General features: G+C 40.0%; 1 protein-coding gene across 1 annotated transcript; it reads left to right on the top strand.

Moving 5' to 3' along the window:
- Positions 1-2,793: 2,793 nt before the first annotated feature.
- LOC111948032 lies at positions 2,794-3,732 on the top strand. The gene is made up of 2 exons (XM_023959334.1): positions 2,794-3,581; positions 3,656-3,732. The coding sequence occupies exons 1-2, from the start codon at positions 2,888-2,890 to the stop codon at positions 3,679-3,681; spliced, it is 720 nt and encodes a 239-aa protein (XP_023815102.1). The 5' UTR covers positions 2,794-2,887; the 3' UTR covers positions 3,682-3,732.
- Positions 3,733-26,445: the final 22,713 nt, after the last annotated feature.

Below are 26,445 nucleotides of genomic sequence, written 5' to 3'. Positions count from 1 at the left end.
TTACTTTTACTCATTCCTTTATTGCTTTTATAGTTCTCTTTTGGTCTATTATTATCCATTTCTTTATATAAAACGTTACAAAACTATTCATAACAATTGTTCAAATGTCCCTGTGTTTATTTACCTTCCCTCAGCTGAAGGCCAATTTCACGTAGAGACTCACAACAGACTTCTGACTCCAGAAAATTAACAGGCAGTTATTTTATTTTGTAAGCCAATTTGCATATTATTTATAATATTTGTTTCAATGGTTTTAAGACGCAAATAGAGCACTGAATGATCAGGGAGTTTACTTCTGTCAACAATTAGGTTCATCAGATAAGACTCGTTGCTTTTTACCAGCTCCAAAGGGGTAAGAACTTTAAATTCAACACACTCTTTTAAACCAGTGTGCGGGGTGACAATATAATCCACCACAGCTTTACCCTTAAAGGATATAGAGGTGAAGCGATCATTCTCTGGGTTTACCGTTCCATTCAAAACACATTTAGAGTCTTTAAGAAATTCAACAAAATCTTGTCCATGATTGTTTAATACTGTGTCTAATACAACTCTTGAGGGAACATCATCCTCATCCACAAAGTCTTTAAAACATCCTACGCAACTATTCAAATCTCCACATATGTTAACAGAATCAGCATCAGATGCAAACATGAGTGAAAGTAAGTGGGCAAAAAAAAAGATCTGCACAGACCCCCCAGGTAGAGATTTCAGGGGACAAGTAGCAGCATACTATAAACGAAAATTGTGACAAACCGTGCTCAAAACGTAAAGACAGAATCCCATCATAGGTTTATCAATTCTCAAAGAAAAACTGTCCAAAAGAGTATTTTTAACAAAAATTCCCACACCCCCAGATGCTTTAACAGCTTTTCTGTGCACAACCCTATTGTGTCCAATCCAGGTAAAGCCATCCAGCTCGGGTATTAAATTAGATAGATGAGTCTAATTTAAAGAAATAATATCAGGCTCTAACGACATGAGAATATGCGCTCTTAGTTCACAGTTATTCAGCGTCCAGACGTTCACATTCCTGTAAACTAAAACAAATTCAGTATTTACAGGCTGAGCATTGTCTCGTCACACTCCTGCCCCATGCTGCTTTGGACTATTTGCTGTTTGGGACCGTTTAATCAATCGCCCATTTCCAGGCACATAGTAATCTTTGGCCATCGGGATCTCACGCAGAAAGGTGCGCAAGTTTGTCTCCATGAGTCTCTCCGCGTGAGACTTTGCGGATGACACATAAACTCTCCTGTAGTTTCCATGATCTTTTAACTTTGACTTCAGATGAAGAACAGCCACTTTATCATTTTCACCAGCCCAGGGTGCCGCCCTCTCGGCCTTACGCGCTACGTGACCACCAGCTTTGGCCCCGGGTCACAGTGCAATCCATCCTGCAGCAGCTCCTTCACTTTGGCCTCGATATTTTCTATGTCCAGTTGAGGCAGCCCCACAATAACCAGTGACACATCTGGGTCAAAAGGTTTTCCCCACACTTCTATTTTACTCATTTTAGTTTCAATATCGTCCATTCTGGAACTCATAATTGAAACTTCCAGATCCAGATTAATGCGCACTTCCTTCACCGCCTTCTCCAGCTCACTTTTAAATGCAGCTTGTCTATCAAAAATATTTTTTTCTACGTTTCCCCGGAGGATGTTTATTTTTATATCCATCTGTGTTTCTATGTTGCTTTGCATGTTGTCCATTTATGTCTGCATTTTATACATTTTGTCATTGAGTTCTCTCAGTTCATTCATTAAAGCGTGCTTTCTTACGATGACGATGATGATGATGATGTGTTATCAGCCATTGCTTGGCTCCAAAACACCTTCCTTCTGGAAGTCAATCCTCAACACAAAATAAATACATGTATTTGCATTCCATTGAGGGAAATCAGTATTTGATCCCTCTTGCTCTTTAGGAGGAATAAACTGTGAAAAGCAACAAACAAAAACAGATCACTGGTGATCACTTGCAAACTGTGATGGCTGCCTACGCTGCCACACCATCAGGGCAGTAACCTCCTGCACCACACCCTACATATATCTGGTCACTTTATTTGTTTGCAGATACTTTTAGATTTCTTTTTCAAAAGTGACACATGTTTGATCATAAAATGTATTAACATGTTTCAGTTTACTTTAGTATAATTTGCTTTATTAATTTGATGTTTTGTTTAAGTTACCAGTGATAAAGGGAACAATTGCTGCTGCTGCCGCCATCTGCTGCTGGAACAATCAAGTCAGGCCTGACACAAGAATGCATGCCAGTCAGCAGAGGCCTTATATTCAGCAGGCAGCTAATTGGACTGAACCATCACCCAGAGGACAAGGAACTCTTTTTGTGTTTCTTTACTTTAGTTTCCATTTTGATGGTCCTTAGTTTCATTCATTGTGTATGTTAATTTATCACATGTTGGGCATTAGTTTAGTTTGTTCTCTGTGGTTTGTCTTAGTCTCTTTAAGTTCCCCCTTGTGTGTCTAGTTGGTTTGATCAGCCACTATATATGTTCCCTTGTGTTTCCAATTAGAAGGTCAGTTTAATTATGTTGGTTTGTCTGTTCAGTTGTCCTCTGTTACATTTAAAAACTTGAGTTAATTTTGTTACTTTGACCTCTTTTAAGGGCCCATTTTTGCCCATCTACACCTTTGTAAAATAAATTAGAAAATTTTTGATAAAACTATTTTGCTGTCCTTGTCTTTTACTGCTCGGTCCACCACATAATGGTGTCAGAAGTGGGATCAGCAGTTTAAGGACAGTTTTTTTTTTTTCCTCTTCCCCCCCCCCGGCAATCCCCTGAAATTTTTTTTTGTGAGCCATACAACGAGGAGGAAGGACTACAAGAGCACGCATTGAACATAAGGACTACAGCACTGCCAACATGGACAATGGAGAGGAGGAGGAGGCTGGAGCTTCAGGAGCTGGTACAGGTACCGAGGGTGAAGAGCCAACATTACAACATCTCACTAGTATTCTCCAGGCCTTCATGGGACAACAGGAAGCCAGAGAAATGAGACTCCAGGAGGAAGCAAAGCAGCAGGAACACAGGCTAAAAGGCCTGCAGCATCAGTTCCAACTTTTGCAGATGGAGGTGCAGGCCCGGACGTCACCTGTTCCTGATTACACCTCATCAGCCCCTGATCCAACAGAGGAGTCTGGTTCAGATGATCGGCTGCCAGAGGCCGTACATCAGACAGCAGGGGCACAGCAAGTAACCACTCACCCTCGCTTCTCTATGGATCCCAGGTTAGAAAAGCTAACAGAAAACGATGACATTGAACATTTCCTAATAACTTTTGAACGCATAGCAACAGCGTGCAAGTGGGTGGAGTCAGACTGGGTTTTCCGCCTCATCCCACTGCTCACTGGTAAGGCCAGAAGTGCCTATGTTAACATGGATGTCGATGATTCTTTGAACTATGAAAAAGTTAAAACTGCAATCTTGCATAAATATGACATCAGCCCTGAGTCTTACCGACAGAGATTTCGTTCCTTGGAAGTGGGCCCCGACGAAAGTCCCAAGGAGCTTTATGCCCGTCTCAAAGAACTCTATGATAAGTGGATTCAACCCAGAGGTAAAACGGTAAAAGAAATTGGTGAGGTAATCATTATGGAACAATACTTAAGAATGATGTCTCCTGAGCTTCAGGTCTGGATAAAAGAACATGGGCCTAAATCAGCAGCTGAAGCCGCAACACTGGCAGAGGTGTTTGTGGCTGCTCGCAAGAAAAATGTACCATGGAGCAACCTGCAATGGAAGGGTATAAAAGACTCACGCAGGCCAACAGCCCCACAACACCACCACCACAGACTGGCTCCAGGAACACCGAGAATGCCTGTGCAGGATGATCAGATGAGTAAACCAGCAAAATCTTCCAATAAACCACCAATCTGCTATTTGTGTGGGCAGGAAGGACATATTAAACCCCTTTGCCCAAGAAATTCAGCAAAGCTCACTCAGATGTGTTTTGCTCCATATCAGAGCCATGCTTTGGAAAGTCGAGCTAACCAGCCTATTAAAATGACCACTGTTAAAGTGAATGGGAAATGTTGCAATGCACTGATTGACACTGGCAGTACACAGACTTTAATTCATCGACAACATGTACCAGTCAACCTTGTTTCCACTCAAGAGACAGTTTCCATCTGCTGTGTACATGGTGATAAAAGACTTTATCCTACTGCTGATCTCTACTTGGAAATTCAAGGACAGATGTATCTTCTGAAAGTAGGAGTTGTTGATGACCTTCCTTTCCCAGTTGTTTTGGGTCATGACCTGCCAGTTCTTTATGACCTGTTGGACACAAGAGGAAGTGCTGTTGCGGTTACGAGAGCTCAAGCTAAAAATACAGATGCGAATCTGCCACTTCTCTGCGCTTTACCTTTCTATGATGCTGAGCTTGAGACAAAACCCGGGAAGTCTCGCAAAACACGTAGTCAGAAAAGGCAAGAGAAATTTAAACGCGCTATGGTAGATCCGCCCGTTGAAGCAACTCCAGAAGTGGGTTTAGGGTTCAAGTTGCCATCTAACATTGTTGAAATGCAACAAAATGATCCAACTTTGTCGTCTTGTTTTGTAAAAGCAGCAGAAATGGCTGAGGAGTCGAAGAGGGAGTATCTGGTGGAGAATGGAGTTCTTTATCACCAGCAAGGTAAAGTGAAGCAACTGGTGGTTCCTCTGTTGGTTCGAGATGTAGTACTCAGCCTAGGCCACACCATACCTTGGGCTGGCCACCTAGGGAAGCAAAAAACAACTGCACGTGTGATGAAACACTTCTACTGGCCTGGCTTACGTACAGACATCCAACATTACTGTCAGAGTTGCCCTCAGTGCCAGAAAACCTCACTGAAATGTACCACCAAAGCTCCACTCCAGCCTCTCCCAATTATTGGCACTCCGTTTGAACGCCTTGGCATGGATGTAGTGGGACCAGTGGAGAAAAGTAAAGCTGGAAACCGCTACATGCTAGTCATCACCGATTATGCCACAAAGTACCCAGAGGTGTTTCCACTGAAATGTGTGAAAGCAAAAGCTGTGGCATTCTCTCTGGTTCAGTTCTTCTCCAGAGTGGGTTTCCCCCGAGAAATTTTGACAGACCGAGGTACTAACTTCATGTCTAACTTGCTTAAGCAGGTTTATCAGCTCCTGGGTGTGAGGAATCTGCGGACCACTCCTTATCATCCACAGACGGATGGGTTGACTGAACGCTTTAATCAGACGCTTAAGCAAATGCTTCGTAAGTTCGTCAATGAAACCGGGTCTGATTGGGATCAGTGGCTGCCTTATCTCCTCTTCGCCTACAGAGAGGTACCCCAGGCTTCAACAGGGTTCTCCCCCTTTGAATTACTTTATGGACATGAAGTAAGGGGACCCCTGACCCTCTTAAGAGAAACCTGGGAAGGAGAGCAGGGCAGAGAAGAACCTGTTAATGCCATTCAGTATGTTCTTCAAATGAGAGAAAAGCTGCAGAGGATGAGCGAGTTAGCACAGGCCCACATGGCTGATGCACAGAGACGCCAGAAGAGCTGGTATGATCAAAAAGCACGCCAGAGAAGTTTCCTGCCAGGTCAAAAAGTCCTAGTAATGCTACCCACAAGTGACAGTAAGTTGCTAGCCAAATGGCAAGGCCCCTTTGTGGTCCAAAAGAAACTTGGGGCTACAACATATCAGGTTTCCACCCCAGGTCACAAACAGTCCAGTCGTGTATTGCACGTTAACCTTCTCAAAGAATGGGTTTCCAGGACTGCAGACGATGCCATGGGACTGCTGATCAGAGATGTCAGTGAGGAGGACGAAGTGGATGAATTCCTGCCATCATCAATGCCCACCACCTTGGATTTAAACCATCTTTCTGAAAACCAACAAGCTCAGGTGAAAGCATTGATTCCAGAGTCTTCCAGGAATATCCAGGACGCACAAACTTGGTGCACCATGACATTGTGCTAAAGGAGCAGGCTACAGTTAGGCGCATGAGTTACAGAGTACCAGAGCGTCTACTGGGTCCGCTAAAGGAAGAGGTTGATCACATGCTGTCCCTCGGGATCATCAAGCCTTCGAAAAGTGAGTGGTGTCATCCAGTTGTGTTGGTCCCCAAGAAGGATGGAACCATCAGATTTTGCATAGATTTTCGCTATCTAAATTCTGTGTCAAAATTTGATTCCTATCCAACCCCCAGAATTGACAATCTCATTGAGTGTCTGGGAAAGGCGAAATTTTTAACAACTATTGACCTTTGTAAGGGTTATTGGCAGGTTCCCCTTACAGAGCGGTCCCAGGAACTGACTGCTTTTCGGACACCCTGGGGGCTCTTTCAGTTTACCGTTCTTCCGTTTGGGTTGCACGGTGCCCCTGCAACTTTTCAGCGACTTATGGATCAGGTACTCGGTGGCCTAAAGGACTGTGCTTGTGCTTATCTTGATGATATTGTGGTTTACAGTGCCACCTGGGAGGAACATCTGAAAAAGGTTCTGGAGTGCCTGCATGCTGCGGGGTTAACCATCAATCCAGCAAAGTGTGCTTTTGCCCGGAGTGAAACGGAGTACCTTGGTTACACTATTGGAGGTGGGTTGATCAAACCGCAAGTCAACAAAGTACAGGCGATTGAATCCTGCCCTCTACCACAGGCAAGAAAGCAGCTAAGGTCTTTTCTTGGATTAGCGGGATTTTATCACAAGTTTATTCCAAGCTTTTCAGCCCGTGCAGCTCCGTTGACCGACATGACCGGCTCGAGATGTCCAAACAAAATCAGGTGGACTACGGAGTCTGTGACAGCATTTCGGGACATTCAGCAATCATTGAGTAAGGACCCCATACTGCACAGTCCAGATTTTAATAAACCTTTCATTTTGCAAACCGACGCATCTCAAAGAGGCATTGGAGCTGTGCTTCTACAGTACACGTCTGACGATCGACATCCTGTGGCTTACATCAGCCGAAAGCTACTCCCCAGAGAAATCCACTACTCCACTGTCGAAAAAGAGGCGCTGGCAGTCAAATGGGCTATGGACTCTTTTAAATACTACCTCTTAGGTAGAGAGTTCACCTTGGAGACCGACCACAGGGCTCTGCAATGGCTGGAGAAGATGAAGGACACTAATGCCCGGATAACGAGATGGTACCTCGCCATGCAGCCCTACAGATTCAAGGTGAACTACATCCCAGGAAGAGGAAATATCACTGCGGACTTCCTCTCTCGTGCTCCTGATGAAGGCTCCGAAGGGGAGGGGAGTGTGATGGCTGCCTACGCTGCCACACCATCAGGGCAGTAACCTCCTGCACCACACCCTACATATATCTGGTCACTTTATTTGTTTGCAGATACTTTTAGATTTCTTTTTCAAAAGTGACACATGTTTGATCATAAAATGTATTAACATGTTTCAGTTTACTTTAGTATAATTTGCTTTATTAATTTGATGTTTTGTTTAAGTTACCAGTGCTAAAGGGAACAATTGCTGCTGCTGCCGCCATCTGCTGCTGGAACAATCAAGTCAGGCCTGACACAAGAATGCATGCCAGTCAGCAGAGGCCTTATATTCAGCAGGCAGCTAATTGGACTGAACCATCACCCAGAGGACAAGGAACTCTTTTTCTGTTTCTTTACTTTAGTTTCCATTTTGATGGTCCTTAGTTTCATTCATTGTGTATGTTAATTTATCACATGTTGGGCATTAGTTTAGTTTGTTCTCTGTGGTTTGTCTTAGTCTCTTTAAGTTCCCCCTTGTGTGTCTAGTTGGTTTGATCAGCCACTATATATGTTCCCTTGTGTTTCCAATTAGAAGGTCAGTTTAATTATGTTGGTTTGTCTGTTCAGTTGTCCTCTGTTACATTTAAAAACTTGAGTTAATTTTGTTACTTTGACCTCTTTTAAGGGCCCATTTTTGCCCATCTACACCTTTGTAAAATAAATTAGAAAATTTTTGATAAAACTATTTTGCTGTCCTTGTCTTTTACTGCTCGGTCCACCACACAAACCCAACCTGAGACTGAGATGCTGAAAACAGAGGGAGGGGTTCCACAAATAAATACTAAAAACGTGTGGGTGTGGCAGGGTGTGCTGCCATCAGAGCTTCCAAAAACCTGCACTTAAAGCTGCAGATCCCAGTCGTCTGTGCTATTGAATGATGCACAATACATGTGGATGCTCCACAGGCTCACCAAGGTAAGCACCAAAGCGGCAAAGTCACAGCTTTTGTGGCATAACTGCACTTTTCTTTTAAAATGCATCTCCTTCTGCGAGTGGTGGGTGATAATAAGAGTGAATCAGGAGAGGTCACCTATACCCAGCGTCAGCACTGAGAGCTTTATTGAGACACATTCATAGAGGCAAAAACACACCATCTTCCTCGCATACACCCCCCCCCACACAGAGCAGGTGCTCCCTCAACCAGAAAGGAGACTGAGATTGGAAATAAAGACCATCCTCTGTGTCTGAGGACTGTGAATGGAAGCAGTAATGTTTTCAATTTGAGCCCTGAGAGCAATAATGGAGCTCATTCTACACCACCTCGATACTGTAGCTCTGTTGGCCTTAAAGCCTTAGGATTCTATCATCCTGCACTTTCTCAATTCCTCTCCCTTTTTCCCTTGCGTGCTCTCTTCATGAAGGGATTAATTTGTGGAATGAGAAGGTGGATTCTTGTTGGGTGACGAGAAAAATGGACAAGAAAGAAGAAAAAAGGATGGATGAAGAGATGACGGGCAGATAAATGAGTCTGTGTTTGAGTCGAAGTGTTATTTCAAGCCAAAGCCTCCTCCATCTGAATGACACTTGCGCAAAGCTGCTTCACTTATTCACACAGGATGTGAATTCAATTTCCAAGCAGAGATCAAGTCTTGGAACAACTGAGTTTTCTTTTTGGAACAAAACAGAAAAGTCAGAATGGTCATGTAAATGGAATCCAGGTAATTGTCTCGGACCAATCTTGAATTCTCCGTTCAAAGGTTTTGAAACCCACACCAGATAAATAACATTGTTAGAGGACCTGATAAGTGCCAGGCAGCTCTAAAATATTGTTGCATGAAAAGATAATGAATACCTTCATTGACTTGAAAATTATGTAATAGCTCTGTCAAACCTTGAAATGTGCTACAATAATATGATCAACCAACGAAAACTTTAACAAAAATGTCATCAACTTAAAGTCCCAAGGACATAGCAGATGCTATTTCAGACAACAAAGTGGTAAGTTTACAAAGTGGTATGTTTTTTGTCAAGGCTATTGTCCAAAACAAAAATAAAATTATGTGAAAGAGCAGAAATGAGAAGCCTCTTCTGACCTTTCAGAAAAGTATGTCAATTTGTACAAAAGCTGAGAAATGTGGAGGGATGTCGAGAAAAAGACATGAAAAATAGAACATTGGGATGTGGGATGTTCAGTAGATGAACAACACACTTTCTTTCTTCTTCTATCAAACACTAAGCCTGTGATAGAATGTATTGCTTCATCAATCAGAAGCAAAAGTCAAAGCCTGTAACAAAGATCTCAACCACCAAAGTTTGTCATTTTTGCCCTTTATGTCCATTTTCTACCGTGGTAAATATCAACATTCTTACTTATTTTCTATGTCCATCACATTTCAAAATATATCTTTGCTGCATCCTAAGATGTGTGTACACTAACCATTAAATCCCTTTTCATGCTTGACTGTACGTCCCAATAACTTTTATTGTAAATGAAACACTTTTTATTTAAAAGTTACTTTAAAACTTTTGGATATTGACTGTATTGGTCTGGATGTCTTGGCATTATTTTAAAGTGCAACAAAAATCCTTTACTTCAGAGTTCTGCTATGTTGAGATCAAACAGTTTAAAACATTGTAGAAACATGTCTTTGAAGTGAAAGGCTCGCTCCGATGATCCAGTGGTTTTCTGTTATTATTAGCCCTAAATGATGTAGCATAGCCACTTAATGTGATGACCAGACTAAAAGGGTGCAGATCAAAGGGAAACACTAAACAGATCAGATGATGCCAATGATGGGCAACAGTCCTTGAATAATGCTGACTTTTTGGGAAGGACATGTAGGTGCACTACCCTTTCAATCTTTAGTCTGCCGATACAAAAATGATCTTTGAGCCTGTTTTTTTTGAAGAATGGCTATTTGTCACCCCGCTGTGATTGACACATAAGGCGCTGCTTATTAGGACTGCAAGGGCATAGCATCTGCAGGTGATGCACCTCATATACAGGTTACTGTAACCTTACCAGAGAACACCACCAGATTGATGAGTATGAGGTAAGGCCCAAAAGCACTGAACAAGCAGCAGCATGAGACATGATGTGACTTGGTGTTAGATACCTGTGTAAACATCAGGGCAGCACAATTCTTAAAGCTGAACAACATAAATATATGAAGCTGGTGGCTTTAATGATGTATTTTATTTTGAAATATTGAGAGTTGAAAAAGTATTAGGTTTTAACCACAGCTGGGCTGCAGAAAAGAAGCTAATCTCAACTATTTGCTGTGAATTGATGATAATTTTGGAGGGGCCAAGTCACCAACTGCAGCAGCGACTGCTCAATGAGAGACAATAAATACCTCAAAAGCCAGCAAATTGTCGAGTCAGTAAAGGTGAGGGAAGCAGGACAGCCCACTCCCTGTTTTTTTTTTTGTCTAAACTTCAAAAAATTGTGTGACAAGCTTCAAAAGTAAAATCAAATGGATCACACATTTCTAGACTGATACACGTCAATGAAGTAGTAAACTACTGAAAGGATCTTAGTTTTAAAATTAATTTTAAAATAGAAAAAAACAAAGCAAAAAATGTATTATGTGGAGCAACAGCTGAACAAATAGGTGTTACATTTTCTTCTGAGGAAGAACACTTTCCCTAATGATGTTAAATAAACTGCATTTATTTTTTTCCAGAACATAAAAAGAATGTGTTGCATAATGTTAACGGAGGAGAAAGATCAACTAAATGCAAGACAAGAGAACCCGTATCCTCAGAAAATAAGCAGGGAGAGCAGTTTCCACAGTAACACGGGACATCTTGTAATTTTCTGCACAGGCAGAACACTACAGGCTTGCCTTTAATATTTTAAAAGGTCATAATGCATGTGGAAGTTTTTTTGTTTTTTTTCCCTTTCATTCAAAAGGAACATTTTTATCAGATCATTTTCCTTTTGCCAGTTCTGCAGTTTAAAAAAAGAGCTGTATGGGAACAAAATCAAACCAAAAAGGAAAAAAAGACTTTCATTTGATGTCATAATTAAACATTATTTTGAAAACTGGTTTAGCCATCAAAATGTTAATGGGAGAGACTTGAGATAATTATGATTAGCAAACCGATACTAATCCTAACCCTTACCAAACATCAAATTTAGGATGCAGAAATGTCTACTGAAGAAAGTTACAAAAAAACTAAAACATCCATAAAAAGAGGATTTTATAGGATCATCAACATCTTAAATTTGTATCAGTCCCCATCTGTTGACTATTTGAAATGGAAATTTTCCAATTTAAATATTACCTACAAGACATATTTTCAAAGGCTCAAGCTTGGGAGGAAACTAGTGGAGACACTGAAAACACTTGATGTTAATGTATTATTATCATTTGTTTTATTATCACTATTAATGCAAAGTTTTAACATTTAACCGGAATCACTGACTCTTGTTGCAACTAAAAAACATTTTTCTTTTAAAGATAACTGAATGTTTTTGTAAAATTTGGCACAATTTTAACAAGGAAGATCTACTTCACCCACATGTGCACCCACCCACTTGTTGCATCACTCTACACTCGATCATCAATTAGGTTTTTATTTTGAACCAATAGCTAAATTTCCTGCCTTTCTTCTCATCCAATCACAATCACGTTTTCACCTTGAAATTCTTGAATGATTTCTCTCTGGTTTTTAGACGGGCGCCAGCCCTTCTACACCCCGTTCTCCCCCTAATGTTTTGGCACCGTCTAGGCCTCCGAGTCTGTTTTTCAATTCAATTCAACTTTATTTATATAGCCCAATATTACAACGCAGTTGTCTCAACAGGATTCACAGGATTGTACAAGACATAAAATCCTTTATAAAATACAAAAGCTGATTGATAAACTAAACTAAATAGACTACACTAAACTGGGGATCCCCGCCCTTAGACCCTCCTTCTCTGTTGGGAAAAACAAAGAAGAAACCTCTACATTCACTTGAAAGAAGAATCCTATCTCGGGACGTACAGGCGATGTCCCATGGACTGTTAAAGAGGAATTATATTATCTAACTCTACAACTACATGTTCGAATAGTGTAGCAGATTGGCTTCCTCCAGATGGAACTGGGGGACAGCTGGGGGCACGAGACGAGGTCCACAGCCAAGGACAGGAACAAAGATGCGCCAACTGGAATCTGGAATCACTCCCGCTCCCCCTGAGAGCAGTGGGGAAGAGGGACAACATCCAAATTGCACTGCACCAAATATAGGCAAGGAGAACTAAATGATAAATAAAGGAACAAGATTAGAGGACAGGAAGAGAGAAATATTTGGCATGTTTTCAGTTCACTTCCTGTTTTATTTTGAAAGGTTCCTGTGTTAGACATTGGTTGTGAGTTTTACTTTGGTTCTCCTCAGTCCTGAGTGTTTCCACCTGTGTCTTGTTGCCTTCTATGTATTTAAGTCTTGTCTTTCCCTTCCTCCTGTGCTGGTCCACATTATGTCATACCCCGAGTTCCTGCATGGTTCGTGTTTCAAGTTTCGAGTTTTGCCTGCCTGTTGCAGTGGTTTTGTTTTGTAGTTTTTGGTTTATTTATTAAAGTTCCGTCTTCCCTGGAACCTCCTGCCTCCTCCTCTCTGCACCTGGGTACTTCCTCCCTTTCCCTTTCCGTAACACCTACAGTAAATAAGTGTTATTGAAATTTAATTCAAACATGTTATTAGTAAGTTGCATGCATTATGGCGCATATAGCAGATGGTAATAACAATGACGATAATAGAAAATTTACATTTTTAGCATAGGAATATTATTGCTATATAAGATTAGTCTAAGCAAGGGGAATAGGCCGCCCTGGCCCGGTTAATGAAACCATGTTCCTGCTTAGATCCATGGAGAATTGATCCGAGTTCACCCCAAGCAAAGAAGACGTCAACGGCCCAGAGCCTAACCATCAATGATTCTGGACTTGAGTCATATACATTCTTCTGAAACACAAATAGCCTAAATCTTTACTTGAATTCCTAACATCTCTCCTTATTGTAAAGGTTTTAAACATTTTCAGGCCTTATTAGTTTGTGTTATTTCTTTCAATAATTAATTTCTCATAGGAAGAATGAAAGCATTTTAGAGCATTTCAAAGAGAATATTGAGTATTTAAATTGATAGTTTTGGTTAATACTAGAACATATTTGAAATGTTAACATTGTCATTTAAGCATCTTTAAATTAGACTTGATCAGAAGGTAAAATATAAGACCTCAACTACGAGAAAAAAGAACTTAAGTAATACACAAAAAGAAGGAACATGATTCAGAGGTATTGTTTATCATTTTGGCTTCCTAATTTTTTATTTTCTGTGGAGGCTACAGACAGAACAGCTTAATCAAGCTTTTATTTTTTCCCTCCGGTCCAGAGACTGCGTTTGTGTGTATGTGTCTGTCTGTGCCAAACCTGTGATGGCCAGCGGGCTTATCTAAGCTGACAGAGATGAATCTCCCATCAGAGGGTCAGACATGCTCAGCTGTCTTCCTGAATGGAGCCCACACCAGAGCTGACATTAAATTATTTCAGGTGGTAATTAGTCTTCTGTTTTTCACCAAAAGCCAAATGCTCTCAACCTTATGCTCTCATGCACATGTCCATTATGTTAGCGTAGATGACTGACGCTAAAAGAGACAACACATTCATAAAGGAACATGGGAAAAAGATTAGGTTTTAGGAAATGGAAAAAAAACAAAAAGTTGAAGTTGACATTTTTGAAAAATTTGAAATTTTTGTAACGTTTTTATATTTTTTACACCAAAGCTAATGGTATTAAAATGAAACAAGGTGACACATATTTGAAAGTCCAATCATGTAGTTGTGTTGGCAGTCAAACTTTCAACTCGTAGTTTAGATAAAGTCCCATTCCGATCATCTTTTGATCTTTTTAAAAGCGTTTCCATTGATTTTTTAATAATGATTATGTATAGTAAGCCCACCCTCATTTCCCATTATCCCTTTTGTTTATAATTTTTCCTGCTAGCTTACAGCCCCTCACAACCCCAATCTAACTTTTTCTTTCTCTTTCGGCTTTTCCCATCAGGGGTCGCCACAGCGAATCATCGTTTTCCACCTCACTCTGTCATGGACATCTTCTACCCTAACATTAGCCAACTTCATGTCCTCTGTTAAGACATCCATATATCTCCTCTTTGGCCGTCCTCTTGCCCTCCTGCCAGGCAGCTCCATCTCCAACATCCTTCTACCAATATATCCACTGTCCCTCCTCTGAACATGTCCAAACCATCTCAGTCTGGCTTCTCTGACTTTGTCGCTAACACAGGCAACATGAGCCGTCCCTCTGATGTACTCGTTCCTTATCCTGTCTAACCTGGTCACTCCTAAGGAGAACCTCAACATCTTCATCTCCGCTACCTCCATCTCAGCCTCTTGTCTCTGTCTCACTGCTACCGTCTCTAACCCATAGAGCAGAGCTGGTCTCACCACTGTCTTGTACACCTTTCCTTTGAGTCTTGCTGACACTCTTCTGTCACACAACACTCCTGACACTTTCCTCCAACCGCTCCAACCTGCCTGCACTCGCCTCTTCACCTCTTTTCCACACTCTCCATCACACTGAACTGTTGACCCCAAGTACTTAAACTCCTGCACCTTCTTCACCTCAGCCCCTTGTAACCTAACGCTTCTACCTTGATCCCTCTCGTTCAGACACATGTATTCTGTCTTACTACGACTGACCTTCATGCCTCTTCTTTCCAGAGCAAACCTCCACCTCTCTAGCTGTTCCTCCACCTGCTCTCTACTCTCACTGCAAATCACGATGTCATCCGCAAACATCATTGTCCAGGGAGATTCCTGTCTTACCTCGTCTGTCAGCCTGTCCATCAGCATAGCAAACAAAAAAGGACTCAAAGCTGATCCTTGGTGTAGTCCCACCTCCACCTTGAACTCCTCTGTCTGACCTACAGCACATGTCACCACCGTCATACTTCTCTCATACATGTCCTGAACTACTCTGACATACTTCTCTGCCACTCCAGACGACTTCATACAGTACCACAGCTCCTCCCTCGGCACCCTGTCATACGCCTTCTCTAAATCTACGAACACACAATGCAGCTCCTTCTGACCTTCTCTGTACTTTTCCATCAACATTCTCAAAGCAAAAATGGCATCAGTGGTGCTCTTACGGGGCATGAAACCATACTGCTGCTCACAAATCTCCACCTTCTTCCTAAGCCTGGCCCACCAGTGTGTCTACACTGGTGTGTGAATGTCCCGGTGATGGTTAGAGGCGCAAACTGGCAGCCATGCCTCTGTCCGTCAGCCCCAGGGCAGCTGTGGCTACATCAGTAGCTTACCATCACCAAGTATGGATGAGGACTGAATGAATAATGGACACACTGCAAGCGTTTTGAGTGTCTGGAAAAGCACAGATAAATCTAATCCACAATTAATTATTATTTCTAGTAGATGCATCAGAATGGGAACTTGTTGCCTTCTGACTGTAGCTTACGCCACTGCTACAAGTTTTTATTATTGCATCTAATCACAACGATTTGAACTAAGCAATACTCAGAAAATTGACTTTGAGCTTCTTTTTCTTTATATATGTGACGGAAATTGTTTTGTTATTAACATTGTTCAAATGTATATGGTTAAATGTATGTTTAAATGTTAACTCAGATTGACCTTTTTACCTTTTTAGAGACAGCTTTTGTGTGTTTGTTCATCTGTTTCTCATCCCAAGCTAGGATGAGGGGGTTTTACAACACACTGTCCTGAGCTGATAAGGAATACTGTTTGAACTGAGAATCCTCCCAAATGGTTCATTATACGACACCCACTAATGAACTTTTCTTTTTGTTTGGAAATTGTTACCTCCTACTCGAATTCTTAATAAAAGGAGCACTGGGAGAAGCAGACCTGGGTGGTGGACTTTCTTTCGTCACACTTGCTTTTCTCCCTTGTGCATAAGAAACTTGATTCTTTTTGTGGTTTGTTGTTTCTAATTGTGTTTTTCTTTATTTATTTATTTGTTTATTTAACAGGGACAGTGCACATTAAAACCATGGCTGCAATGCGCCAGAATTAGCCGAAAGGCTACTTTTCATCTGTAGTCCCCGGACAGATGTTAAAATCGTCAACCTAAAAAGTGCGAAGCATGAATTAAATACATTAATAGAAAATATACACGTACAATAGACAGTCATTTAAAAAACATAAAACATGCTCACAGTGAGAAACATAAAAACAAATATAAGACACAAAGGTGACAGATCAGACAAGGAGTGGCAGGCTTTAAAATAGTTAAATGTAGACATGTTTGTTGTGATATGAACCAGTTTTTTAGGTGCTTTTTAAACAGAGTGAATATGGTGAGGTCTCTAAAATTGTGAGGAACTGAGTTCCACTCTTGTGCTGCTGTTATGGAGAAGGCGCTCTGGCCAAAGGCACTTCTCCGCAGAGGAACTAAACAGCCTTGACGAACCGACCCTCTTGTCACTCTTTGGGAGAATGATCTTATTTTAACAAACTGACTGAGTGGAGGGGATGACAGTCCATTGATGATTTTATAAAACAGGCATATTTTTGTATACTTAATGAGGTTCTCCCAACTTAACAGTTTGTGTTTTTGTAAAATGTAACAGTGATGACGTATTAATGGTTTTTCATCCAGTATTTTAAGACTCCAGAGGTCTTAATGCTGATTTGTTTGCCTGCGACCAGGTTCCAACCATTCTGCAACATGTCCCATCGTTCTGGTGAGATTCTTTGCCACCTCAGACGTGTTTTTGCCATGTGCTAAATGACAGTATCATCAGCATACATCTGAATAAAAACATTTGAGCAAACAGAAGGGAGGTCATCAATGTAGAGAGAGAAAAGTAGAGGCCCTAAAATGGAACCTTGCGGAACACCTGTAGAGATATGGAGAGGAGGGGAATGATGATGATTCATCCTGACTGACTGAGATCTATTTGATGAATATGATTCTATCCATTTTAAAGTTTTCAATGAGAAATTGTAGTTGGTTAGTTTAGTCCATAGTTTTTTATGATTTATTGTCTGAAAAGCTTTTTTCAGGTCGAGAAACACAGCCCCAACTACACCACCCTTATCTATTAGAGATTTCATGTTTTCTATGAAAAAGCAGTTAGCTGTCTCTGTTGAGTGCTGAGCTCTGAAACCAAACTGCATTGGATGAAGAGAAAAAGATGAACTGTTGAGGTGTGAAATAATTTGTTGGGCAATAAGTTTTTCCGCGATCTTGGAGACTGTGGGTATGATACTGATTGGCCTATAATTTGAAAGTAACATGGAGTCTCCATTTTTGTAGATGGAAATCACCGCTCATGACTTCCATGCACTTGGAAATATTGATTCAGAGATGGATTGATTGAGAATAACGGTTAAGGGAGATGTTAAAGTTGAGCTGAGTTCTTTGAGCACAAAAGTATCCATCCCAAATACATCTTTTGTTCTGCTTGACTTAAGTGACCTGATTGTTTGTGAGACTTCAGTTTCAGTGACAGTCATTAAGTTAAATATAGGGTCTGTTGTATTTATGGGACAGACATGCAAATCATTAGATTTGAAATGACTGGCGATTAAGGAAACCGATTCAATGAAAAATCTATCGAAGGCATCTGCTACTGTGACTGGATACTTAGTAATATGTCCATTTACCTTTATTTCTAAACCTTTTTTGTGTTTTGTGTCCTTTCCTTCAAGTTTTTTCAATTGGCTCCAAGTTTTTTTGGAATCCCCTTTGGCATTTTCAATTGTTGTCAAGAAAAAATCTGCTTTGGCCTTCCGTATGCTTTTTACCACTTTATTTCGCGATGTTGTAAATAGATTTCTTAGACTCTGAGATTTATTTTTTATTGCATTTTTCAGTGCTCAGTTCCTGTCTTTCATTAATTGTAGAATGTCAGAGTTTATCCAGGGTAGCAAGTTTTTATTTTGTTTGAATTTGATTCTTTAACTGAAGCTGTTAATTGTTTCTTCAAGTGTATTTGTGAATAATTCACAATCCCTTTCACAATCAGTTCCCCTTAACATCCGATTCCAGTCAGTTTGTTCAACCGCATTCTTAAAATCTTCCTTCATGTTTTTTGGGATCCCAATGAAGTCATTCTCTCTGGCAGAAAAATTAAATCTTCTCCTTGATAGCTTTCTCACTACAAGGAGAAGATTATGGTCAGAGAGGGCAGCTAACATGTTGTATGTCTTAGTTATTCTTTCTGGACGGTTGCTAAAAATTAAATCTATCTGAGTGCTGCTTGAGGTGATAATTTTTGTTGGGCCCTTAATTAATTGTACAAGGTCAAATTTGTCAGTCACATGCTTAAGATTTTTTCTGGCTGATGTATCCTCCCAGTTAATATTAAAATCTCCCAGAATAACTATTTCTTTACTTGAATGCAGTTTTTGAGTAGCCTTTCAAATTTTTCATAAAATGCACCATCTGATGAGGGAGGACGATAGATCACAACAATTGTAAATGACATTTGTGGAGGCAGTGTAATGAGCATTAGGCCAAAGAATTTCCTTGCACTGAATACTATCTTTAATGTATAGCATGACTCCTCCACCCTTTGCACCTTCTTTGTCTTTCCTGAACAATTTGTAGCCAGGGATGGTAAGTGCGGCATTTTTATACAGCCAACTCTCAGAAAGACAGAGGTAAATCAGTTAATACGTGTTTTGTCTGTTCAGTTTTTGAAATGATGCTTTCGATGTTTATATGTCCACCTAAAATCCCTCTGGGCTTTGATTTAGAATCCCATACTATTTTGGAATGACTTACAGTTTGAAAGAATGGCCATTTCCGTTTTTTTTTGCGATCCCTGGATTAAGTTGCTTCCTGTTTACATTGTGCGCCGCCATGGTGACTAAGTGACCATGAAGAGAAGTTAGAGAAGAAGTCTGATGTCCCTGTCAGTCTGGATCTTGTTTTTTGGTCCTATGCAGTGTTGTATTTGTTTCCCCGCCGGACCACCCTGGCACCGCGGCTTCCACACCATCGCCCCCGGTTCCCTGGACAAGCAGCTCAAGCGCAGTTGTTGTTGGTGGCAGAGAATTCAGCTGATTAGCATGACGTACCAAAGCACAAGAGGGTGCAGAAGAGCATATCTTTAAGGTAGGAGCTATGCGTGTAGCCGCTGCTGCTGGGTTAGCTTTTCCCGATGTCCCGGTGATAGGGCCTGGGCATGGGTGGATGTCCCCGGATAACATCAAGCAGATTGTAATGATAAGTCCGGTGGTCGAAACAGATTTTGTTACAGCTGTTGGACGAGTCCTATTGATGCTCTTTATTTTGTACAGTGACGGATAAACGAACATCACAGCCAGTGCGTGGGCTCCAAAGCCAATACTTGTTTCACCATTATTGCGCTATCCATTTGTTTGCAGCTCACAACATAATGTTTGGTCGAATTATGTAGTGAATAGAACAATTGAAAACAGTTGTCCACTTTCCTTTGAGGTATTCCAGATAAGGGTTTTAGCAAGTTTAAAAGTAGACAATAAACCAGGAGCATCATGATTGCCGCCATCTCTATGGCGGCGTGTCTTTATGCCTTTAATGTCTAGATGCATTTATCTGACAATATAGGTCCTCCATTATGAGAAAAATGCTACAATGATAAAAACACCAAAAACACAACTTTCACTAAAGTGGGTTTTTAATGACAAAGTTAAAGGCTGCACTGGCTGACTTGATGCTAACAGACAAAATTAACTTGACTTAGTCAATCAGTGAACCTGGAAAGATGATTACTAAATGTGATGAAATCTGTGAGATTTTACCTTTTAATTTTCTCTCCCTGCTTAAAAATGTGCCCCAGTCTGAAGCCCTTTTAATGGAAAATCAAAAGTTAAAAAAAAAACAAAAAAACATTATCTTAATGTCCTGTCAAGGAAAAATACAATTTGGCTGCCACATAATGATTGTTGTCTTTATGGACTATATTATGCAAAGTCATGTAAATTAGTTATGCAGCTATCAGAGAAAACAACCCTTAATTTTGTCCCTCTGCTTTTCTGGTGTTTAGCGTGTAATGTGGTTATATGTGCTGCCAGCAAATGAAAAGTCACTTTCATGGCACATTATTTTTTCATGCTGTTTGCTGATCAAGTTTTGCATCGATTAGCACCACTTTATTCTAAAACAAACAAATAAACAAACAGGGAGGTCTACTAAGTTAGAAATATCTTTTTTTTTAGTATTTTGCCTAAAATGCAACAAATCAGAACATAACACCATTGCAAAAAGACATCCACAATCCAATATTGTTTTGTTTGTATCTGCTCTTCGTAAGCTATATTCTATTTCCCACACTTGCTGATAAGGATACATTGTGTGACACTGCAGATTACAGATGAGGCAGATGCTCTACTGTTCTCTCTTCTGTGGGTCATTTTAGGGGGTAAAGAGTAATTTACCATGAAAATCAAATTGCTTTAATTTCCTTTTATATAATTCGCAACAGGCTCACAGCGGCAAAGCATTTACCGAGCTGAAAGTGTGAAATTGTCCCTTGGGTACAATTACAGTCTAGCTACAGGTACGTGATTCACAGAACATTAAATAAATCGCATAACCTACCACTGGATTTACTGTACAGAAGGATGAAGAAATGAGGAAGGAAGTAGATGAACACTCAAATTTTTTAAGCATGAGTTCTTTTGTTTTATTCTTAAAAACATGACTTTTGCTAATCATATATAGTTAACTATGTTAAACAATAGACATGATTAAATCACTTTGTACATTGAAGTAAGCATTAGGCACTACACAAACATTTAGTACCTTCAATTAATGTTTAATTTCAGCAATGCGACTGGCACTCAACAGAGAGCTGAAACTTCCAATCACTCCTGCTGTTCCAAGATTGCAGATCATTTTGAGACAGCGGGAAGACTGAAGAAGTTCTCATCATAATCCTGTCTCATGTGGCTCCTGAAGCAAAGTTCTGCAAGGGGATACAATTATTAAAATGCAACTTTATCAAGAACTGTCATTGGGACTTTTGCTGACAGGCTGCTAATCTCCTCCCGCTATTCCTGTTATAAGCAAGTTGCTCTCATTCGTAGTAAAACAGCATGGCGTTCACATTGATTTGGAGGAGAATCATCTAAGCTGCTTCAGTAAAAAAAAAAAAACAGTTTTGTTAGACATATTTTTATTGAACACATACTCATAAACCTGCATATTGTTCTTTTTATGAATCAATTCAATCATAAAAACGGCACTAAATTGATGAAGTGAACCAGGTTTATGCACTCAAATAATGAACAGCTTTGTAAAAAACATAAACCTTTTTAAACTTTACTTGTATTGTGTTCCAAAAATGTAAACTGTAATTTGTTGTATTTGTTTTAAATCTACAATTGCACAGACAAAGTGATTCCTGTATAACTGAAAACCAAAGAATATGATATCTCAATAAAAAGATAAATTATGTTACAATCAAAACAGCTAATTTAACTACTGATCAAAGTTGCTGTTGGAAGTATTATTAGCTTTTATTAACCCTTAACACTGAAGCTTAGCTCCGGTGTTTAGATTCTTCGGACTACTATAATCTTTTCAACTGTTTGTCATTTTTTTCTGAAGTGGAAAAAAGTGCATTTGCATATCGGCTTTGGGCTGATTTACATAACTGCATCAGAATCAGCTGATTCATGATTGCGTATACGGTCAGATAATTGACCAATGAGAATTTCCAGTTAACAAATTGTTTGCACTGTATTAAAAACATATATATTTTTTGCATCATTCTTCACTTGAAAAATTTAACATGAGTTAATCAAACTTTTAAAAACATGTCTTTAGAATCAATTTATAGTTGTAAGGGGGGGAAACACAGCTTTTCAATTAGCTTGGATCTAAGGATTTCTAGTTTTGCTCATAAAAGCACCATGTTTGTTCAGTTTAAACTCCTAACTAAGTGAAAGTTGCCAAAACAACAAAATAGCTGGAGGTGGAAAGGAATATAAAAACTTAAAGTCAGTGATGCATTGTCACCAGAGATTCTGTGCTTACTCTGCTCAGACCAAAGAAGAAGGCTCTGATCTGTCTTCATCTTGATGATGCAGTACTTTCTAGTTCCTGGTGGAATTGAAAGTACATGCAGCCACCATGTGACCTACATGTTAAGTCCACGCTCTCTTGCTTCTCGAGGAGTGTGTCATGCAAGGGGTCTCCTCCCTGTGGTTTTAGGGCTGTCTATGCGACGCATGATGCCAAGTGGTCACACATCAAGCTGACTGCACATTGGATGCGTGAAAAAGCCAAAGAAGAGTGTGAAAATGGCAATAGGTGTGTCATGCTCTTCCCTGCAGCCCTGACACCAGCATTTTTAGCTTGTCCCACTGCTGAACCAAGCCATTCCTGACAAATAGGCCCAGTCAGGGGTAAGTGTGGGCAACAAGCTTGTACATTGAGCAACTTTTGATGCCCTCTCACTATTAAATATATATATATGTTAGATCAAGCGATTAGGAAAAGCATGTTTGCATGGAACACTGCAGCAAGCCATCTGTGTTAGAATACTTCACTTATTTTATTTCACAGATTTTTGAGCCGCTTCACAGTCAGACTGAACTCCCTCTGAAGGGATTCAGCATGGATGACCTCTTCAAGCTGAGGGATATGCTCCCCCCCTCCCACCTCCCTCTTTTGCAAGCACACTCCACTGCACACACAATTTTCTTAAAGTTTCCCAGAGTCTTTATTTAAATGGATTTTTGGGCCCAAATTTAATTATATCCACCTCCAATCATAAACTTGAACAATGCCTTAGAACCCACCGTTCCCCTATGTAGCAGCTTGGGTAGTTTAATATCGGACAATCGTATGAATCAGAGAAGTGAGTTTCAACGTGAGTTTCAACCTATGCCTAGTGAAACATAGAGTTTTTTAAAAGCATTGCCGGCTGCAACCCTAATAATCTAATGTGTTTTGATAAACTCCATTAAATACCCCTTTATTCCAATAAGATCAGTGAAGAACTGCTATGTTGACATATTTACTCAATATAATAGCCTATTTTGTAATTGAAAGCAAAACGCATCAACGGAGGAACAAGATTGCGATGAATAACAGCTCTATTATGTCCTGTGTCCTCTGTCTCTGGCTTATTTTCCTCGCTGTAATCTCATTTCACAGGGGACGACAGCGAGGGAAAAGGAAGTTTTCCCGCGGTATCACACAAGAGACCACTCTTCCACAGAAGGAAAAATGAAGCGGATAAATAAAGTGAAAATCGAATTCCTTCAGCCGTTGCAGGAGTGCCAGCCAATGAATCAGCAGAATAAATTCTCTCCAGAGATAAACAAACATGATATTTCAGCTGGGAGCTACAGGACAGAGGGGCTGCCGTCGCCCTCGTAAAAGTTCAGCGCGCTCCGGACCGTAAAAGGGGCTGCCTTCTCACATGGAAAAAAACTCAAATACATTCCCTCGACGAGGACTTTAACACTCTGCGAATATATGGCCTCATCTGGAAAGCTATTAAAGCTGGATTTTGAAACACAAGTGTCTTCCAACCCACCGCAAACACACACAGCGCTTGCTTTCTTGATTTACATGGCTGTAAGCGGCAGCCATCTTGCATGTCATAACAATAAAATAAGGAAGTGCATCCTGATTTGACTCATGAAAAATAAAAAGCTCAAACTTTGAAGCTTTTACGAGCCTTGTTTCAATTTTTTTTTCTCTATAATTTGTTATTATTCATAAGCACTCAGTGCTTAATATAACATAGATGCTCCATACCTGGAGAGGATCACACCTATACATCACTGGGAGCAGTGAGTCATTTATGGTTTCTGTGTTGTGCCTCTGTAATGATAACATGACAATTACAGCAGTCAACATTTATCCTCTTGGCTTTAAAGGTCAAAGTCTCGAGCTTGTTCCCTTGCCTTTTTCACACCTTCAGATTGAAGAGGGAGGTGCAGAGAGGAGTGAAGCGCTCGTGAAGTGAGACTTGGGTAACACTAGTCTTAGTATTCGAGAATGCTTTTTAATATGTTGTGCTATTTCCAAAAAAAAAAAAAAAAAACACTTGATAAAAAGAAATTAGAAAATCTAATTTTGTCTTTGATTTTAATTTTCAGATGGCATTTGGCAGCTCTTTGTTTGGCTTTGCTATTTCGTGAATAATCTTCAGGGCCTACTCAATTTATTGGAGTGTTTCCAAACACTCACCCAAACTCTTGCCTTGACAGGTTGAATGACTTCCATATTTTGCTACAAAGGATTTTTTTTTTTTTTTATGAAGCACTTGGCAAACAAAGCTGTCAAAGAAAAACAAACAGCTAATTATTAATAGAAAAAAAAAACACTTTGGATTTTCTTCACTAATATGAAATACTCTTTGAAGAGTAAGCGATTATAAAAGGGCACATCACATGCATGTTCCCTTTTCATTGTAATTACAAACATGACATTTCTCTAAATGTGTTACCAGGTCCTCAAGCAACGATGCCAAGTGATTTTTTTTTTGCAATGGGTGAAGATATGGTAATGAGTATTCCATGCTCTGCATTACTAAAACATTCTCTGGGCATGTGAGCTTGGAAAGGTCAGAATAAAGAAAAATGTTTTTTTTGTGAAAATTTGTATGACCTTTTTATTTTAACTTTATTGTTATATGAACCTGCCTGGTTTTTGGTAGAATTGAAACCGATTTCTAACTTTTCTATGCTTTCCAAACAAATAGCTCATTCATGCAGCTAAATGGAATTTATTGGATTTTATACCACTCACAAATGTTGTATTAATTTAAGATAATTTCTTAGTGAATCGTAATTTAACATTTTTCCTATCTTTTTCTTAGGCCAGTTTTACCTTTTTTTAAAAGTTTACTTGAGACATGTCAATGTGGAAAACAGGAAAGCCTAAGTTATGCTGCCGAACTGGTGATTTGGGGATGTAAAGCTACTTTCACAGCAAACATGTGACGCATGTTTAAAATGCACTAAATGCAATTTTTTTAAATTTAGCCCATGGTGTTTGTACTGGACAAGCAGGGAGGGGCTTCTTCTTCTTTTGCTACTGTGCATATCCACCCCCTCCAATTGGAAGAAGTTTGGTGGAAGAAGTCGAAATGGTGGAAATCTTGTGAATCTTGCTCCAGGCTTTTGTTTGCAGCTCTAGTCTGATATATGACAGTCTTGGTGTCATATTATCCCAGCCGGGCACAAACCACAATTAATAATTTTCCTACATGATCAATTTACAAATCGTTGAAACTTCCAGGAATTAAAGGGATGCCATTCATATGTCCTTACCAAAGACGAGTTCCTGATTAGTCAAACTCCGACCTAGTTTAACGTTCAATGCATCTTTAACGGCTGTGCATTTTGTACATAAAAATGGTTTGAAGAACACTGCTGTACTTATCAGTCAAAATCCTTAAATAAAAGGAACAGCAGTTTCCAATATATGTTTTATGGTCCCCGACCACAAGGGCGGTCCGCTGAAGAAATATTCAATACTGAACTCCTTTTATTATAAGTCTGAACCCATCCGGGTCAGAATAGGGAAAGAAATATGAAGTAATCTGGCAGGGTAGAGGAAGATATTTCAGGTATAATGGAGGGAAGAAATCTAGTGATCTATCTTCTGTGGCTGCTATGGGTTAGGTTTAGATGGCTAATCAGGTTTCAGGACAAATAAAACAGGTGGCAAGTTAGTTCAAAGACCACCAAGGGGCTCAGAGTTTGTAGACTTGGCAGGAAACCTACTTAAACACTGTAATAGTGGTCTAGTTGTGGTCAACTAATTCCTTTAAAGTCAGCAGGCGCTAATTATAGTTTGGCTCTGACTTGTTCAATTTTTCTTGTTGCCTCATACTTTACAGCGGCTTTGTCTTGCTTACAACAGGTAGCCATGAATAAAAGTGATGTATCCGCAGATATAGACACAAATGTTGCCGCTAGAAATCTTACACAGAGAATTTTATGATGTCTTCATACTGGGAAAGTTGGTCTAGACAGAGTCCGCTTAGTTTGGTCCGATTGAGTCGTGAACCTTGTGCTTGGTTTGTATTCAAACTGCCCTCAATCTGACATTTCTGTTTGAAAACCAAAGCTTGTAAAGAAAACTAAAGATATCTTCAAGTCCTGCACTTTTTAATCCTGTTTGGGATAGTTCACTGGCTTATTTTGAACACCTGTATCAACATCAGGTACAACACTTACCGTAATTTCCGGACTACAAGCCGCTACTTTTTTCCTGCGCTTACAGCCTTGCGGCTTATTCAGT

The sequence above is a fragment of the Oryzias latipes genome, chromosome 10, assembly GCF_002234675.1.
Source record: "Oryzias latipes chromosome 10, ASM223467v1".
NCBI lineage: Eukaryota > Metazoa > Chordata > Actinopteri > Beloniformes > Adrianichthyidae > Oryzias > Oryzias latipes.
This window is presented reverse-complemented; position numbering and strand designations above follow the sequence as displayed.

Bases quoted from the DNA above. Each gene is read 5' to 3' on its own strand.
- LOC111948032 (XM_023959334.1), top strand. From the start codon at position 2,888: ATGGACAATGGAGAGGAGGAGGAGGCTGGAGCTTCAGGAGCTGGTACA. The intron at 3,582-3,655 runs GTAAAACGGTAA...CCTGAGCTTCAG, and splicing joins TAAGTGGATTCAACCCAGAG to GTCTGGATAAAAGAACATGG.